The 19,067-nt window shown below is 38.9% G+C and overlaps 1 protein-coding gene across 1 annotated transcript; it reads right to left on the bottom strand.

The window, feature by feature from the left end:
* Positions 1-919: 919 nt before the first annotated feature.
* LOC115812728 (homer protein homolog 3) lies at positions 920-15,238 on the bottom strand. The gene is made up of 10 exons (XM_030775218.1): positions 15,216-15,238; positions 10,657-10,813; positions 8,804-8,935; positions 7,912-8,019; positions 7,125-7,133; positions 5,740-5,873; positions 3,977-4,133; positions 1,484-1,591; positions 1,278-1,358; positions 920-1,105 (listed from the first exon to the last, which is right to left on the bottom strand). The coding sequence occupies exons 1-10, from the start codon at positions 15,236-15,238 to the stop codon at positions 920-922; spliced, it is 1,095 nt and encodes a 364-aa protein (XP_030631078.1).
* Positions 15,239-19,067: the final 3,829 nt, after the last annotated feature.

Here is a 19,067-nt window from a genome sequence, read left to right as displayed (position 1 = left end):
GAGCAGGACCACTGCGGAGAACTGTCTTTTTTAAAGCTGCTCTTTGGTATACATGTGTCCTGGGCTCTGGTGCTGCAAAACTGCAAAACAAATTATCAGTATGTGTTTTTACCCATTCAACAAATCTCAGCTTTAACTTCTCCACGAGAAATAAACAGAATCTCTAAAAGCAACTTAATCACAAGGACCTTTTCCCCCTGTCAGCATTACGAATGTTTTACAACTGTTTTAATTATTGATCTGTTGTGCTTAGCTTTAACACATTTTTTTTTTCTCCATTTCATACAAGGCTATGTCACTTGAAAAAGGCAAACATTTTTAACATGTTCCACAGTACACAAGTAGCTTGTCTTCCACATGCCTATGTATACAGCTATCAGTAACAAGCAATCTGATATGTGACCTCAGGATTACATGTTGAGGGCTCTGGTACCACTGTAGAGACATTTGTTTGGGTCTCCATGGTCATTATTTTCATTCTCACAACACTGCTGTTTATCAAAAATAGTGCTTTCTCTAGAAATATATACAACTAAAGATTATCTAGGTTTGAGTTTGTTATCAAATACCGAGTATTCTGAACTTAAGAAGCAACGTGTGTGTGTGTGTGTGTGTGTGTGAACAGTCAAACAATTTATTCTTATGCTTTACAAGTGTTCTTATTGTGAAGTGTTTGAATTGTTACTCTGTGCAAATCAAAATGTACCAGATAATAGCGAAGACATTTTGAAAAGAAAAAAAAAAGCGTTATATAATCTCTGCCACCATTCCAACCTTTTCAGGTGAAATGTGTCACTCCAGAGTTCATTAAATGTAAGACCATCTGAAGTACAGCCGTTTTGGGCTGCAGGGCTTATTTCATGATTTTATTCTATCTACTGGGTCTTTCCAGGTGAGGAAAACATCTCCTCTGCCCAAACTACTTATTGATGAGCTTGACCAAGCTTTGTCGTAGGTCGTTTAAATCAAAGATCTTGACGTCCAAAATCTGGATGACCCTCTGCACCTCGCCCTCGGCACGGTCCCGTTCCTCCAGCGTGGAGGCCAGGGTCTGCTCCGTACTCTGCACTCTCCTCTCCAGCTCAGCGTTACGCATTTCCAGCTCCTACCCACCAGAGAGGGAGGGGGAGAGAGAGAGAGAAAGAGAGAGAGAGAGAGAGAGAGCGAGAGAGACAGAGAGAGAGAAGAATAGTAACCCTGTGTTACACATCTCCAGCTCCTACACACCAGAGAATCTCTACTTGTTTCATGAGTGTTGTTGACAGCTTCTCTATTACCCGTAATCTGTGTATAGCCTCTTCTCTCTCTTGCTCCATTTCGTGAAAATCTGATTTCTTGGTCTGCAGAATGCGAATTTCCTGAAACAAAGATCCAAAAGATAAAACACCTATATCTTTGTCACATGAATGAAATGAAAAGTTCAGGAGAAGGGGCGTTTATTTACGACACTGAGGCTCCTCTTTCAGTCTCTCTTCCCCCTCACCTCGTCTTTGGCCTTCAGCAAGGCCTCCAGCTCCTCCAGAGACTGCGTCAGCTCATCCTTCAGCATGTCACTGGGCCCATGACTTCCATGGGCCTCCAGCTCTGCCACCTTGAACGGGACAAAATAAACTTTGCTTGCTTTGTTTACTTGCACCCGTTCCCACTGTCGCTTGAGCAACCACCACCACCCTTCAACGAATCTATATTCACCTATGGAATCTGCCCTACCCCCCCCCTCCTCTCACCATGGTGTTCAAAAAGAGCATCCTAAAAAGATGCAGTTTGGTTAAGAACTGTATTTGACTCAGGGTACTACCCATTTGTTTGAAGAAGAATAGATGACTCGCTTTAATCACTCATTCCTAATGTGAAGAACTGAAGTCTTGAGTCAAGATGTACTTAGTGGCATCTTTGTAGTGCACTGAAATCTTATTAAAAAAAAAAAAAAAAAAGCGTGTCAAGCCTCATGGGTTGCACATATGCTTACTGATTCTATAATTAGAATATCTGTGTGCTCTTTTGAAGGATAATTTCAGAGCAAATGAGCAGTGAAAAGTAATGACTCATACAACCCTCCTCCCCTGTCACAGTCCTGTTCATTTCTTGATTTGTTCTTTGATTTTTTTTTTTTTTGTCAAGCACAAAAAGCTTGGAACAAAAACAAATTTTTTTTTTTTTTTTTTTAAATATTTGAACAACATTTTAACGTTTGCAATTTGGATGGAAATATACCAGGCACACAGCCATCTTGCTATTTGTGAAAGTTTTGATCTGCACTGTGTTAAAGTTATGATCTACAGCTGTGCGTAATCCATTCCAAAAGCTATTCTTAATTATTCCACTGCATATAAATTTTCAACCACCACAATAATCAGTTCTCTGATTCAGGTCATAATAATTGCCTGTCTTAAGTAAATATTACAATTAAATTGGGTGGGAAAAACTCTGGAGTATTTGGCTGACTGAAATAGTAACACTGGGCAGACATTATAAATCATCTAAATGACATCACACATGGCTGGTATGACTCTCTCTCTAATGGCCACTAGCCACACCATATTCACTAGTCACTGTCTTAAGCACTATTATTAAGAATGCAGACATGGCAACTATGACTGCTCAACTGAAGGGAAAAACAAGGAAACCTGCGGAAAAACAAATTAAAAGGACACCTCGCAAAAGGTCTCCGCCGTTTGGAAAGCCTTGACAGGGAAAAGATTATTTTAAACTGTGAAGAGTGTAGAAAAAAAAAAAATCCCCAAACAGGAGGCTGCCAGCTCCCTTTGGTGATTTTTCATTTTTTTTTCCTAACTAGGGCACAGAAAGTAGGATATCACTGTCCTACAAACCCCACTTTTTCATGCTTTCGCCCCAGCCCCGCGAGACATGGACCATTTTCAACCACCTGGCCGCCTGCTCGGTTCTGGAGGAAAAGAGTCGCACTGCTAAGCACTCATGCATGTCCTGCCCTGGTTGATTTTTCAAAAAAAAAAAAAAAATAAAAATATATATATATATATATATATTATAAAAAAAATCACCAGAATTAAAAGAAAAACTATGTTGACCAGAGCGAGACTGAAGATTGTCTTAAGATCTGACACTAGGTTTGTATCACTATAACTTCAATGCTTAATCGTGGGTAATAATGAATAAGCACTTCATTCACCAGAAACAGTCACTTAAAAGCATGACTGAACCAGGATAAACTCACTGCTGTCCTCCCGTCTATCTGCAGAACCTCATACTGTGTGTGAAATTGTAAAGGATGTCATCCACTTCAAATGATCACATTTGTATAGCTCTTTTTTCTTCTGTTTGGTTTCTCAGAGACCTCTTTGGAGAAACACTTGGCCAAGGAGAGAGACAACACTGGGTGTAAAAATGAGGGAAACGGATCCCAGAGGAAACTTAGTGTAAGACTCCATATCGTTAGTTTTATTATTGATTTCATAACAGTTAAATGTTACGGGTATTAAGAGGAAAAGCCAATCATAAAGGCAGAAAACAAACTGTAATTATTCTTTCTGTTCTCATCACTCCTCATTCATTGATGACTGGTTGTCTAAATCAAGTTCTCAGTTTTGACATCAAAGGTTGATGAAGCAATGTCTGTTGGCGTATTTAATTAAATATCCACTCCAGACCTCTGCAACAAATATCAAGATTTTGCTATTGCTCAGCTTTGCAAATGGGTATTATTGAGTGTTAAATCAACTTTCTTGTTTCTTGGATGTGTTTCTTGGACCTAATTTACAGGATATATTCTCACACCCAAATATGAAGAGAGCATTGTAGAAAGTCAGCTTGTCACATCTTGTCACTGACACCTCAGGTGTCAATTCAATAAAGAGTGCAAAAGTTGAGAAACCTTTCTGATATAGCTGATTGCACACAAAAGCAGCTGAAAATCCCTGACCAGAAAAGCGTCTTAGCTTCCCCAGCACAATGGCACTCTTGCTGGAATTTAATTGAACACAACTCCGGTTCAGACCTGATCTCGTAGCCTCTCTGTCTCTTCCTGATAAGCCGCTAACTGCTTCTTCCACTGCTCCACGTTAGTGTTAGCCTCTTGTAGTGCCGCCACCAGCTTAGCGTTACTGTCCTGCAGTGTGAAAAGCTCCGCCTCCAGGTTCATCTCACAGATAGATCTGCAGAGCAAACGGATTGACTCGTTAACTAGCCGTCAACTTTCCAAAGGAACTAAATCCAAAGGAACCTGGCAAAAACCAGACAAGTCATCAACACTGTACTGGCATGTATATATTTTCTTTTTCTTTTTTTTTGATGAACTTGTTCTCCAAACTCTGGCCCACTGGGTTAAGCATAACAATTATGTAATGCATAAATGAACACAGCAGTACAGCACTGGCCAGCTCTAAATGTCTGTCAAAAGTGCAAAATGCCTTAAATGAATATTAATTTCTGTGTTAGCTGAAACATTGAAGAGAATTAATCACATAGTATGACAAGTTTCTTTGTTTGTTTGCTTGTTTGTTTGTTAGTATTGCACTACTTGTTACTATTCATTGTACTTTAGTGTTGTATTTGTATGGTATTTGTATCTGTATCTGTATTTGTATTTGTACGTTGTATATGTATGGTGCACCAACACACCAAGAAAAATTCCTCGTAGAGGTAGACCTACTTGGCCATAAACCAAATTCTAATTCTGATTCTTATACCATGTTTTAGAAAAGCTAACCTGCTCTTCTAGTTGCAGTTTGTAATAAGTTATAACTTAAAAGAATCGAGTTTTAAGCACTTCTTCAGATAAAATATGAGCATAGAGCTTAACCCATCCAGCATTGCTCCACATACCAAGTGAAATCTATACCAAAACATTTCTAATTACTCCAGGGCTTTTGTTCTGAACATGGGTTATTAATGCTATTACGCTAATGGTCTTTTCCAGACATTTTACAAGAGAAGAGCAAGAAAGTGTGAAGACTCTCACCATGGCAACTGGGTCAGAAAAGAATGGCACCTGTTTTAATGGACTAGCAGTATGGACAAAGGAGAGGGGAGTGGAAAACAGAATTGAATGGAAGCCTGATGCTCGTGTAAAAACTACATAATATGTTAAATAAGGTGCTTAACTATGACTCAGTACAGTAATGAATACTCACAGTTTCTACAGACTGCAACACAGACTTCAACACAGTAATCACACCATTTATGTCAGAAAATACCTGTTGGAATATATTAACTCCGACACGTAAAGTGAAATATGTTCATATTTTTCTATAAGCTATGTCTGTAAAACAAGGAGGAGGAGTGTTTGGTGATGTAAAAAATGCTTGAATGGTTCAAAAACAAAGAAGGGAGACTGAGACTCAGGGTGATGATGACATGTGTGGCCTTGGGAGTAGACTGATGACAGTGTTATTGAGATAGGGAGTGGACTTTTCTCTCAGTCAATGCATCTGTATGAACACAGTTGTGCCATTGGTTCTGTAAGTTAGGGCCCCACACCAAGATCTGCTATTGGTTCAAATCCATCACCCAGGTGTGTCACTTAACACTTTAAGAGCTGATAGTGCTAATCATTCAGCCCTTCCTTCCGACTGCCTGCGAGACACGTAACACTGAGTTGCTCTTGGGATGTTGTAGCATAGTTGTACCTTTGTCTCTCCCACCCCTCATCTCTCACATTTATTTAGGTAGAAAATAACCACATCAAAAAAACAACAACAACAAAAAAAAAAACCTGGGGTTGATTATTGTAAGAAGAGAAGGATTGATGAAGTGAGTTACCCCTCTGAAAGCATCTTTTTGATGCGCTCCTTCTCAGAGGACAGCGTGATGTCTGCGCTCTGGCTGCGGAACAGTTTGTCTTCAGGGCCGTTAACACACATCACAGGAGGTGACTGCAGATCATCAGATAGATCCTGCAGCACAGCGGAAAACAAGGGGAAAAACAAGGTACAGAGGATGACATCATCAAGAACACAGGACAAACTGTCCAAAATAAGAAAAAAAAGACTATTTTCTCAAGACTCTCCAGCTGTCAGCAGACTATGATACTATAGAAAAAGGAGTCCATTCACTTAGTCTTACATACATGATTCAACAACACCTCTTATGAATTCTCTGAGAATAAAACTCACACTTGAATAATGAGGCAGAGCTTCCACATTTGATAATGCACCAGAGGGGGATCTTACATTAATACTACATATGAATGAAAATACTGCATATATAATGGTAAGCCTCCTCAAATAAAATGTTTTGTTTGATTGGTTGCAATTATTATTATCATTTGTATTGTCACAAGTGTTATCCATTCATTCATTCATTTTCTAAGCTGCTTATCCTAATTAGGGTTGCGGAGGTGCTGGTGCCTATCCCAGCGCTCACTGGGCGAAAGGCAGTGAAACACCCTGAACAGGGCGCTAGTCCATCGCAGACAAGTGTTACTGATTATTCTTATTGCCTGTTATATGAAAATAAGATAATTATCACACCTGAAATGTATTAATGTGGTGAAAAATACACAGTGCAGGATACACTGTAACAGGATCAGAAATTAAAAGCCAAATAAGAAGGACTCAAAGCAAACGAGAACATTCAAAGAAGATCATTTCACTGCTCTTTGACCCATTACACTCATCAACCTTAATTTAAGGAGTTAAAACCACAAACAAAGCATGGGATACAAAGCAAACACTTGAAAGCTCTTGTACATATGCACTGAGGTTGCCTGATTGGTATATACTTTAATCTAAATGATCTGAAACTGACATATACCCTAGACCCTGTTTATCCAGCTAGTCACAAAGCACATTTTTCTCTCATTGTAAGGATTTTGTTCACGACGGCATCACTCTCTGCGTCCGTGCTGAATGATGTGGCGTGCACACAACAGGAGGCTTGTCACGCGTAAGCCCTCAGGACAGATCAGGTGTCTGTTCTGGTGTGATAAAGCAACAGCTCTTCTTTCTTCCATAACTCACAGCTGGATATATGTTCCCTGTCACAGTGGGTGGACAGGACAGTGCCGTGAGAACAGATGATTGGAGTTGTGTAAACCTGACCCCTACACTGGATTTGAAGCCACCCTCGTTTTATGTTTATAGACGTTTTTTGAGATCCATTTTGACATCCTCTTGTCATCCAGTTTGAAGGAAGAGGGAACTCACCTGAGAGAACTGCAGATGTCCAATGGAAAGGCATTGTAAGGAAAAGATTAACAAAAAATTTGAGAAAAAAAAAGTGAGAAAAAAATGAATGAAACACCTTATACATTTAAGGACTGAATTGGTTATATACAATAGAAAATATCCCCAATGTTTGTAATTTACTTTGACTCTCTCCTAACTCTACATCAAAGACAAGCGTCTCTTATTCATGTATGGAATTTTTCGATGACCTCCTTAAAATGACCAATAGCGAGAAGCAGCGGACACACAGAGAGAACACGGGAAGCATTAACTTGGCATGAAAAGTCGTGTTGCTGAAGAGGAGGCAGAGTTGGCCGATAACGTCGCCGTTCTCAATGCAGTCTGATAACCCGAACGGGCTGCATCACCACACCATCACCACACTGAATGCTGCACCCAGGACAGACACTGCCAAGCGTAGCGCAGGACTGCGCAAGATCATTTTATCACTGTCCTAGTTCTCTTTTAACTTCCCTGTGAGACGAATGACCCAGCTCATCTTTCTCTTCGCCTCCTCTCCGCCACTCCTTTCCATCCCTCTTTTTCTCCTGGAGTGCTTGGGGATACAGCAACTATTTGTTTACTGTAGCGTGTGAGGTGGTAAAGTTGACAACGCACCTAAGACACTGAGAGACTTTCGTGAGTAAGGGTAGATTAGAATGGGGGGGGGGGGGGGCGACCCTGTTAAATGAAACCCTTATTAACTGAAGACCTCACTCTCATTTCTCGTGGCTGATAACTGGTGGTGTATCTAGGCCAGACTCACCTGTGGTGCTGCGATATTCAGAGCTGCATTGGCCAATTCCATCTTGTCTTGGGATTTTTCTCTTGCTAGGCGAGCAGCCTCCTTTATCTCCTTAAAGCGTTCTGAAAACTACACGAGGCAAAAGACACACAAAACTAAAAATTTCAAAAACATAAACTTGCAGTTGCCTTCATTTCTCCCTAATTAGATTTTTTAAATGATTTTATATAAGCTTCTTGAGGCTCCTAATTTTTCGAGCACTTTACCTGGTGTCAGGTTAATGAGATTAGGAAAACATTAAGTTTAGTTTTATCTGATAAAATCACTGGGGTTAGCTTTACCTTGTGAAATTCTTAGGGTTAGCATTACCTGGGGAAGTTGGTGTTTCTGATGTAGATTTGCTTTGTAATATTGCTGGAGCTAACTTGACTTGGTAAAGCTGCCTTTTCCAGAGAAAGAGGTGTTGTAATCTTACCTGGTGAAGCTGTTTTACCCTGAGAGAGAGGTGTTGTAATCTTACCTGGTGAAGCTGTTTTACCCTGAGAAAGAGGTGTTGTAATTCGACCTGGTGAAGGTGTTCTACCAAGAGAGGGAGGTGTTGTAATTTTACCTTGTGAAGCTGTTCTACCCAGAGAAGGAGGTGTTGTAATCTGACCTAGTGAGGCTGTTTTATCTGAGAAAGAGGTGTTGTAATCTGACCTAGTGAGGCTGTTTTATCTGAGAAAGAGGTGTTGTAATCTGACCTAGTGAGGCTGTTTTATCTGAGAAAGAGGTGTTGTAATTGTACCCGGCGAAGCTGTTTTACCCAGAGAGAGAGTTGTTGTAATTGTACCTAGTGAAGCTGTTTTGCCCAGAGAAAGAGGTGTTGTAATTGTTCCCGGTGAACCCAGAGAAAGAGGTGTTGTTATCTTACCTGGTGAAGCTGCTGCTCGGTAGCGAAGCCCAGGCCATACACGGTGTTAGCCCTGCTGTCTGCCCACTGGCCAAACTTCTGTGACGTCTTTGTGAAAGTCATGTTGGGTGTGATGGTACTGTTAATAATGGCCTAAGGAGACAGGAAAATAACAACATAATATAAAATTAAATATAACTGGTCTGGTAATGCACGCTTATTTTTCCTCATATTGAAAATGTGAAACTATTACAAGCTAATTAGCAAGCTAATAAGCTACAAATTTGTGTACTCCAGCATAAAAAAAAAAAAAAAAACCCAAGGTAAAGCCTAATAACCTGATAGCTGAACTAGATTGTCATGTTTCTTGATAGTTTTTGCTTTATATTCTGCATTTTAAATCTATAAAAAGCAACATATATACAGACTCTAATTAGTAAAAGTACCAGCAAAATTGGCTACTGTCAATAATATCCGCAATGAGAATGATTAACTTTTCTGATAAGAAAGTAAGACTTGTGCAAGCAGGTTTGCGTGCTTTAACGTATATTCACTTCCAAAGAAGAGACCCTTGATTCTATAAACTGCATTATTTTGTTTGTCATCACAGACATCTCATTTGAAAATTACAAACATCGCAACTGAAAACACACCCTAATGGTGTGACAACCATTATGTGAATCCTATAGTATGCACGTGAAAAGTAAATTACTGTGACTTTATATCGGGAGTATTAATAATCATTTTACATCAAGCTTAGTGCAGTTACAATAAAACCGATTTGAAATCCCAGGAACAGGGGGGCCAGCGGCAGCTTAAAAAGAGCTTTTTTCCCGCTCACCTAATAATTGCTTTTATCTGAGGCAACACAGGTCACATGACTTGAGATTACTCGGGTGCCAGACTAGAGAATGGGGGAATTGCACTGTTGACCCAAGGTCACGATGGTATTAGAATGTGGGACAGATTGGAGGTGTTGAAGGGAGTTTAAGTGTCACATATTTCTGTGCAATCTATGTTTCTCTAACGCTTTAAAGGAGATGTACATTCAAACGCTTGTCTAAACTGATCCACTTGTTTGTGGGAAGCCATAAGACGAGTTTGTGTGATTTGCAGAGCAGATAAACAGAAATAAAGAGGTGGACTTTCACTAAACATGTCTCCAGGTTACATCCTCTGTGAACAAAAAGGTCTGGACACGGACCTTATTCTACACGCAATAATCAAATGTGATCTTATTTTCAAAACTGTTTTTTTTTTTTTTTTTTGCTTTTTGTTTAAACCAAACATAGCATTTAAGTGATGTTTTTCCAAGTATTCATTTTAAAACTAGTTGAAAATCCATTGCTTTCACTGTAAAACAAACAGAACACAGAAGATATGATTAAAATGCCACTGACCTCTTCAGGGCCAAATGAAAAAAAAAAAGAACATGAACAACATGTAAAAATAAATAAATAAATAAAAATAACCAAATTTTCTTCCCTCCTTGGCTTAAAATCTGCCAAAACAAGGCTAGCATTCTGTGTCACCACTCTCATCCATAAAGAGATGACAAGGGAACTGATTTTCATTCATCTAACAGCTTATTGGGGACACTCAAAACAGACCTGAATACTGTCCTCCACCCACAATAATGTTAATAATAATAATGAAAATTATGTTTCTGCACAGAATAACTTTTCACCTCTATGATCAGCGTTTCGTTCATAGAGGATCCACATGAGGGCACACTTTCATAGCATTGCTATGGTGCATTGGACCAACCCGATTCACTCCATCAGCATTAAAAAAAGGCCGAGACGACAGTTAGCATAACTTTAAAACCAGTGGGAGACCTTCACCTGAGAAAGTTTTGTGATTGACAAACCAACCTTGGTCCCGCCCACACTGATGATGCGATAGGCATTCCTGTTGGCATCGTAAAAGAAGGAGACGGTAACAGCATGCTTGCTGGCTGGGATCCAGTTCCGTTTGGTGGCTGGATCAATCTGGAACACATGAGCTCTGGCACTGAAAATGGGCTGCTCCCTAGGACAGAAACACAGTGTTTCACACTTAACACAATACCATCTCTCCAATTCATGTTAGATTTTACATTAACAAGAATATCCCTGTTGCTCCACTGTGGTTCCCACATGGGCCTGTGAAATTATACTCCTGTGACTTTGGTTGAAGTCAACACTGGAACTAGAGCTAAAATTGTTATTTTTGTATTTAATGTTAAAAAAAAAACCCCATACTTCAAGGTTGTGATGAAAAGTTCAAAGGGCAATCTTCTAGTGGTATAACATTCTAGGACATTGATTTCCCAGAGCAAAACTTCAAAAGCCAGATTCATAGCACGTTACACCCAAAAAACACTGACAAGAACAGTGATTAATGTATGCACACTTTGACGGATCATTGGCAGGCTTTTGGATTTTGGTCAAGCTCATTTTGCATATGTCAGAGAACCTGAAACGTACAGTGCCCTGTGTAGACTTAGCACATTCTTACACATTACCAAAAAACTCCAAGTCATGGTCTGGGTCAAAACTGCCCTTTATATCCTTGCCAGGGTTGGCCCTGTTGTGCGTGTATCTTGGATACAAAGTAAATATTTGAGTCTCACTGCCACCTCTCTTTGAGTGCACTTTGGCTGGTACAACTTGGAAAGTTCCTCAACCTCATCAAAATCTGAATGACAACATTTTGGGAGAATTTACTCAGCTGGAGGGACAATGTCAGGTCAGTCGATGAAGCTGTCAGATGTAAGAGGATTTTCCTGAGGGATTTTACAAAACTGCTGTGGTAGAAAGTAGAATAACCTTAATGGACCCCAATTACAAAAGCAAAAGATGGAAAAGTAGATAGACGGGGGCAAGTAATTCCATTGTTATAATTTTAACCTCTTCAAGAGGGCAGACGTAAAACTGATTTTACTATATTACTACGGACCATTTGAAGACATTCTTTATCCAATATATATGGTTTGAAAGTTGCTTTGCACACAGTGCAAAATATTTGCCAAGAAACTGGTGCAATCTTTTTAGAGGAGAGTTACAAGTGCGAAGACAGGATATAGGGCTTCCCAAATAGACTAGAAAAATTACTGCTGCACACAAGCATTTGTAATAGAGTCACAAAGGCCAAGGACATCACTGTCATTCAGTCTGAGTGTGGGAATTTTATAAATAGTATATGAGTAAGGGGTGTTTTCTGTCACTATTCACAGTAGTAACATTTTACTACTAAACATATATTCCATTACATGTAACAGTGATTTGTGCTTGCTTTAATACATAGATGTATTGCACTACAAAACACTAAAAAAGCAGAAAAGGTATAAACTAACCCACAAAGAAAATCTCTTTTAATCATTTAAAGAAATTAATTTAAAGACATGTGGCGTTCCATGACAAAAGGTACTCCATGCCAATGTTCTTGGTATTATGCAGGACACAGATTGAACTAGATTAGACTGTAAATTTCCATTCTTTGAACATCTGTCACATGGCCCAGTGAAATGCAACCATTGATGGCAATGTGTAGTGATGCATTAACACAAACTCTAATGCCTAGAAGTACTCATGGACTAACGGTACTGAGATGGTCTGAACCCAGACTGAATTTAAGCTGTTCAGAGGTCATTTATACAAAAAAAAAAAAATTATTAAATATGACTTCGGGCAATAGCAGACCTGTACCAGATGATGACAAGCTGAAAAAATTTGTTTGTTCTGTTTCTTCAGATTTGAAGGACAACCTTGCAGAAATCACTAAAACAAATCAGAGCAATAAATTGGCAGCAAGCCTGGACTGGCACTTTATTTGCCCCTTTTAAGAATGAAAAGACACACACACACACACACACACACACACATTTTGATGAATGCAAGGCAGTGCCGGACTAGGAGTGTAATTCTCCCTCTCATCACCCCCTAATCCTCCCTTATGTCTTCTGATCTCTCATGGGCGTGTTTCCAGACACAGATGAGGCCCAGTCTTGGACTACATTTCACTGTTAATGGGTATTCTCCATTGAAAATCCTTTTTAGATCTGGAATAGATTTAATCTGTGTCCTGATAACTGCCCCTTAAAGCTTCAGCAGTTTCCATAGACCATCAACAGCAGCACAAACATACATACCCAAACACACACACACGCATACACACACTGATCGGTGGGATGATTACAACACAGCTGGTATGGAATGAGATCACCTCCTCTCTCTGTTACCTCTGAGGACACCAAGACTGGACACTGGTGTCGCTACCTCTAATAATCCCAACTGAAATTCCAAGGTACCAGTGGATATCTCATCCTCCCACAGAGAGTAACAGACTGACATCTGGCCCTCTTTGGAGCTCTACGCTCACAGGTTCTCTCTTTGTGTCTTCCTTAATCTCTTTTCCCATAGATCTGTTTTCACTTGTCTTTTATGTATCAACTTAAGCTGATTGGAAAAGGCTTAACGGGCAGTGGTAGAATGGATGGGGGCCTCCAAGCCCATAAGTCTTTGTATACTGACCAGTGTGACTACTTTCAAGGATGTGTGTTACAAATGCACTCTTAGTGCACCAGAATGAAACAGTAATATATAATCAATTATTCTGGTTAGATTTTTTTTTTTCTCCTGGAAGTAATGTTGACTATTGTTTCATTAATACAGTAGACATAGCAAAGGGCAATAGAAAAGAAGCATTCTGAGATTTCAAGAACTTTATTGTCAGGCGTTCTTGAAATCTAAGCATGCTTCTTTTCTATTGCCCTATAATATGTATAAAGATGTACAAACAAGAGTACTGGCATTGTTCTAAAAGCAACAGAGTCAAACAGCCAACCTTTCGGGAGTGCCAGCAGCCATGCAGAACAGGGGCACCAATGAGAGAGTGAGAAGAACCTAATCCCCTTACCCACAGGTCAACATTCCTGCCTGCCTCAGATCAAAAACTAGAACACTTTGTCTACTACATGTCAGACAACACAGATGTGTGCGTGTATGATAGATAGATAGGTGTGTGCATGTGTGTGCGTGCATGTATGATTGATAGATGGATATATATATATATATATATATATATATATAGAGAGAGAGAGAGAGAGAGAGAGAGAGAGAGAGAGAGAGAGAGAGAGAGAGAGAGAGAGAGATACATACTGTTAATACTACTGAGTGGGAATAGTGAGCTGTACCTTAGATCTGATTTAATCTGAAGTTCAAGAACAATTTAGGCTCTTTAACCCATAGGCTATGCAATGCTGAGAAATTTCATTTATTGATAACTGGAGGAATATATATATATATATATAATGAGGCAATTAAGGCAGATTGCTAAAAAACAAACAAACAAAAAAAAAGACTGTTCATTGCATCCATGGTCTCACGAGTGAAGAGGAAATTAAGTGTTGTTTACTGGATGAGACATATTGAAAACATATATCAGTGAGAATACTTGCTACAGAACCAATTATCACTTAAGAGAGAGGTTTCACAATAATGTGTGAGCTACATTCCAGTCATGACTGCAGCAATGTTATTTGCAGGATTTAAATGAGGGAGAATTAAGCCAATAATAAAGACTCAGGGGGTGTCTGGTACAGAGAATGGTACAGTTACCTTCTTAGACAACTCTAGTACTGCTTTGTAATTTATAGGCTTAATTGTAGGTCCCACTGAGAAGTCAGTGCAGAGATCCACCCAACCGTGAGACAGCAAAACATTTTAAGGACATGCTTTATTTCATATTCACGGATTTGAAAAAGGAACTCGTAGGCTGTAGTAGATTAAGCGAACGCTGAATCCTGAACGATTGAGTGTGAAATCACTTCAAGGACACGCTGTCCTAGTAAAAAGGAGAAACTAGGTCATATCTTTTCTGACAGAAGTCAAGCACACCACAACACACCTTGGCTGTTCTTTTCAAACCCTGAATAATTGACTCAACACAGTTCAAAAACACCATTATAGCTAAAATGAAATCACTGCCTGTCTCCAGTCAGAAAACTGCTTGAGTACAAAGGCCAATGAGAAAGAGTGTCTGTAAAAACATAAAGATACATTTCAAGTGTGTAAGACACATACATATGTTGGCATCACTTTGTGAAGATGTTATCAGTACTGTAGTCATGGGAACGGGAATAACAATACAGCCTTTGTCATAAATGAATTCCATGACCCTTCAGTTTTATTCTGTGTGAGGAAAGCTCGCATTATCGAGCTGAAATTTCTGCTCAAGGCTGCTGCAGTTCAAAAGAAGTCTAAAATGCGATCAGACCATCGGAAAGCTAGAGAGGGCCATTACCAATTTCACAAACAGGTCACACCTGGCTTGTGCCTGAACATCAAAAATGACAGAATGTAGGAGTGCTTATCATTCATTTGAAGTTTAAGTTGCCATGACAAAACACAAAAGCCAAGTGCATGTTAAGTAGTTGTCAGTAGTCGCTTACCTTTCTCTATGCAACGGGTACATTCTTATTGAGCAGGTGTGGGTCCCTTTCTGAGATCAGAGGGGAAAGGGAAAAAAAGACAGTTCGGCTTATGAAAGAAATAAATCGCTAGATATCTTTGATAGACATTGTTTTTCCACTCCGAGGATTCAATCCTCAGTTATCCTATCTTTGAAGGATCAACTTCATCCTACTCTTCAAAGTGAGCTCTACTCAAAACATCGTTCACACCATACCCTACATTACCGTACTATACCAGATGTCCAGCAGTTATTAGGTGGATTACAATTTACTTCTGTCCTCGCAATACATAACACAATATTACGCTACTTAACGCTAAAGTTTCAGTGAATCAAAAAATATCAAGGGTTGTGAGAGTCAAAACTTTAAGATTTTAACTGTAGCCTAATAATAAAATGACTAGTGTGATAGCAACTGTCAGACACCAAATCCTTCCAACAAGCTTATTAATTTAAGGATTAAAAGTGTAATAAAGCCACCTTTCACTTGACTGACCTAATATTTCACTTGCTGAAGGTTAAGTTTCAGGGTGAATAAAATGCTGGGGAGGTTACCAATGCGAAAAGAGGTTGCAAGATGCAACATCTCTCGCTTCGGTCTGCCTTCCCTCAAAGTGTTCGCAATTTCAGAAAAACAATATCCAGAAACAAATACGAACAACTATATTTAGGATACATACCCCATTTCGATAAGAATACTGACAGGACCTTTTAACTGTTTATCCAGCAAAGGACCAATAGCAAAATTTGCTCAACAAAGTTCTTTTCCTCACCCGTGTCCGGATACGGATGCTTCACAATTTTCGACCGGAATCAGACTGAAGAAGGCACTATTGTAAGTACTCTCTCTACATTGGTGTATTTCAGTGCAGAACTCGTTTTTTTATCACAATACTGTGCGCTCGCTGGACATACTTTCAGCGCGCGATCAAATTATGTCATGTGAAGGCTGCTCGCTTGTAACGGCGAAAGTAGATTGCAGGTCATCTTTCGTTCACTTCTGTATTTCAGTTTTCTGTCCTTCTTTGAGTGTACTTGGGGAATCTTGAGGAACTGGCTGTTATGAAAACGACGATTTTAATCCCTGTTTATATCCGCCGTTCTTGGTGTCTTGCTTATACTACGGTGAACAGTAGACATAACCAGGCATTTCACTTTGTCCCCATTCCCCTTTATGTTCCGATACGTTAAGCCACTGTGGTACAATCCACCACTGGGCAAATCTCTGCTTCGGCTGGGTTTTAAAGCCTCTAGCGCTCCACCTGCTGGATATAATTTGCTCGACTAACTTGTAGCCTGTCCCTGTAGTGTATTTACTGCACCTCCAGGTACACCATGTCTCACGCCCTCTAGTGTTTTATAATTTATAATAAAATGTAAAACCTGTAACTCACTAACCCTTTAGTTATTGGTCTAGACTCTAGACCAAACACAGAAATAACAAACCGGTTTACATAGTGGTACATAATCCACATACGAGCTAACAAAATATGAGGTAAGCATTATTAGGTTAATATGGCTAGCAGCAGTCTGCTAACTTAGGTATGAATGTAATAACAAAAAATAATACCATAACCATGCAAGTGCCAAACAGGCATGTACTTTTCCAATCAAATCTTTAGTTGGTTTTCACTTGTGTCTGGTCATTGACTGCAGTACAGCAGAAACTGCAGGGTTTGACAGTATCACCAATCACCAACTAATTTTGTTGAGATTGTTATATGTTCTAGATAAACAAACCAAAGCACCTGTGGTGTTTGAAATGAGTAAGCAACAGTTATAAAGTAAGAAAAAATGTGTTTTAAACTATATAGCACATGTTGTACTTTTATGCCTTTTTTAAGACCACAAGATCCACTGGTTGAAGGAATGTCATTTTGTACAAATTCATGCCCAATAAGTTTGCAGATAGCTTCAAACCATCTGATTTCGTAACTAGATTACACCCTCACAGAATAAATGTAACACTGAAATAAAACTGGTGAAATAAAGCAACATTTATTAAGAATTTTTACCCGAAATACATTTTTTAAATGTTGTGGGGAGAAAAAAACAAAACAAAAACAAAACTAGAGTAAACAAAATCTTTGCACATCCTTAAATCAAGTCATCTAATGTAATTACACTTCAATCTCTAGTTTGCAGGAGAGGACCAAAGGGGAAAACGAACAATTACATCCTACAACTTTTTGAATTAAGGGCACACGTGCAAACAGCACATGTGTCTATTACACAAATGTTCTTTAATTACTTTTCTTGTAATACATCTCTGCAGGCTAGTTTTCATATTTGCCAGATGCCTTGTTACAGATCCAGTTAAGTTGTTATGCACAGTCAGAGTGCAGCAGTCCAGTTCTCAGACACCATGCAATTCATCCACAGCATGCTCATCCTGCACGTGGAATTTCTGGAGGCTTTTTCTTTTTCTCAGTAACACAGTCACCACCAGCCTCGATAAGCTTTTAATAAGCTCCGTCTACATTTCTCAATTGTCTTGACCGTTATTTTTGGTTGGCAATAAACTTGTCACTTCAGGGTTTCTCCAACAAATATCAATGACAAACCAAACAAAACAAACTCCAATTTTAATCAAACAAACAGAATATTCCTGTTCAGTGGGGAACAAGAGTAGTACTGGGTCTCTGGACTAAAGGATTTCTTGACTAAAGGATTTCTTTTACTGTATAATCTATTTTCTTCAGAGGGTTGTGTGTCGCTTTATATAATTTCAGTAATAAGGGTTGGTTACAATGAGTAATATTTCTTAAAAACACAACAGTATCATATGAAAAAAGAGATAACATTCGCACACAACTACTTAATGTTTAGACAGATATTTTTTTGCCACTTTTGTATTGTAGGTTGTGTTTTCACAATCATGATTGTCACTTGGGCAAAAGAATACGTCGAGTTAAGGAAAAATGGCTGACATCAAGGACCTTGTAACCTAAAACAACAGGTTTTAAATTCACTGGCTATAAAAAGGGAACTCTAATCCTGAAGAGAATTTGGTGAAATGACATAATGATGATCTTAGGAGGTGAGGAATGCCACTCACAAGGCATTAATATCACAAAATAATAGGATAACAACAATGGATGATGGTTAGTACGGAAGTGTAAAGGCTGACAGCAGAATGAGTTCTATCCAAAATTTGGAGGTGTGTCCCTAGAGAAGAAAGCACAGGCAAAGTTACATTATAACGAACGTCAGAAAAACTCATCAAATTTTTAAGAGGGCACTCTTTGAAACGTTTTATTAGAAATGTAAAAATAAGTTGACACAATTCAATGATTAACAGGTAGCTTCTCAAACCATGTCATTTTACATTCTTTCATAAAATATTTCAAAGAATGCCCTTTAAAAGATTTGATAAGTTTTTTTTTTTATGCTCAGTGTAGATGTATCCAAACTGGATTCTGAATGCCTTTTTTCGAGTTACTTTGAATAGCAATGAAAATGGTTAATGTGGAACTTGAAAACATGTACATCGGATTACACAAAATGAAGTATGCTAGCCTGAAAGTAAGGTCATGGAGATGGAAAGAAATATATATATAATTTAAAACATATTTTAACAATGGAAAAGAAAGAAACCACATGTATGATCACGGCACAAAAAAGAAAGAGGAAAGGAGTTTTTTTTCTGGGGTGGTTCACACCTCTGGAACAGTTTGTTACTGTAAAGTGGCCTAAAAATAAATTGAAAGACAACGAGGAAAACAACTTGTCAAAGACTGCCCACAGTAACTACACAAACTACAGACAGTGTTAAATTCAACCATCTGTCCTTCACTACATTTAACCAATGGCCTGGATTTTGGGATTTTTT

The sequence above is a fragment of the Chanos chanos genome, chromosome 5, assembly GCF_902362185.1.
Source record: "Chanos chanos chromosome 5, fChaCha1.1, whole genome shotgun sequence".
NCBI classification, from domain to species: domain Eukaryota; kingdom Metazoa; phylum Chordata; class Actinopteri; order Gonorynchiformes; family Chanidae; genus Chanos; species Chanos chanos.
This window is presented reverse-complemented; position numbering and strand designations above follow the sequence as displayed.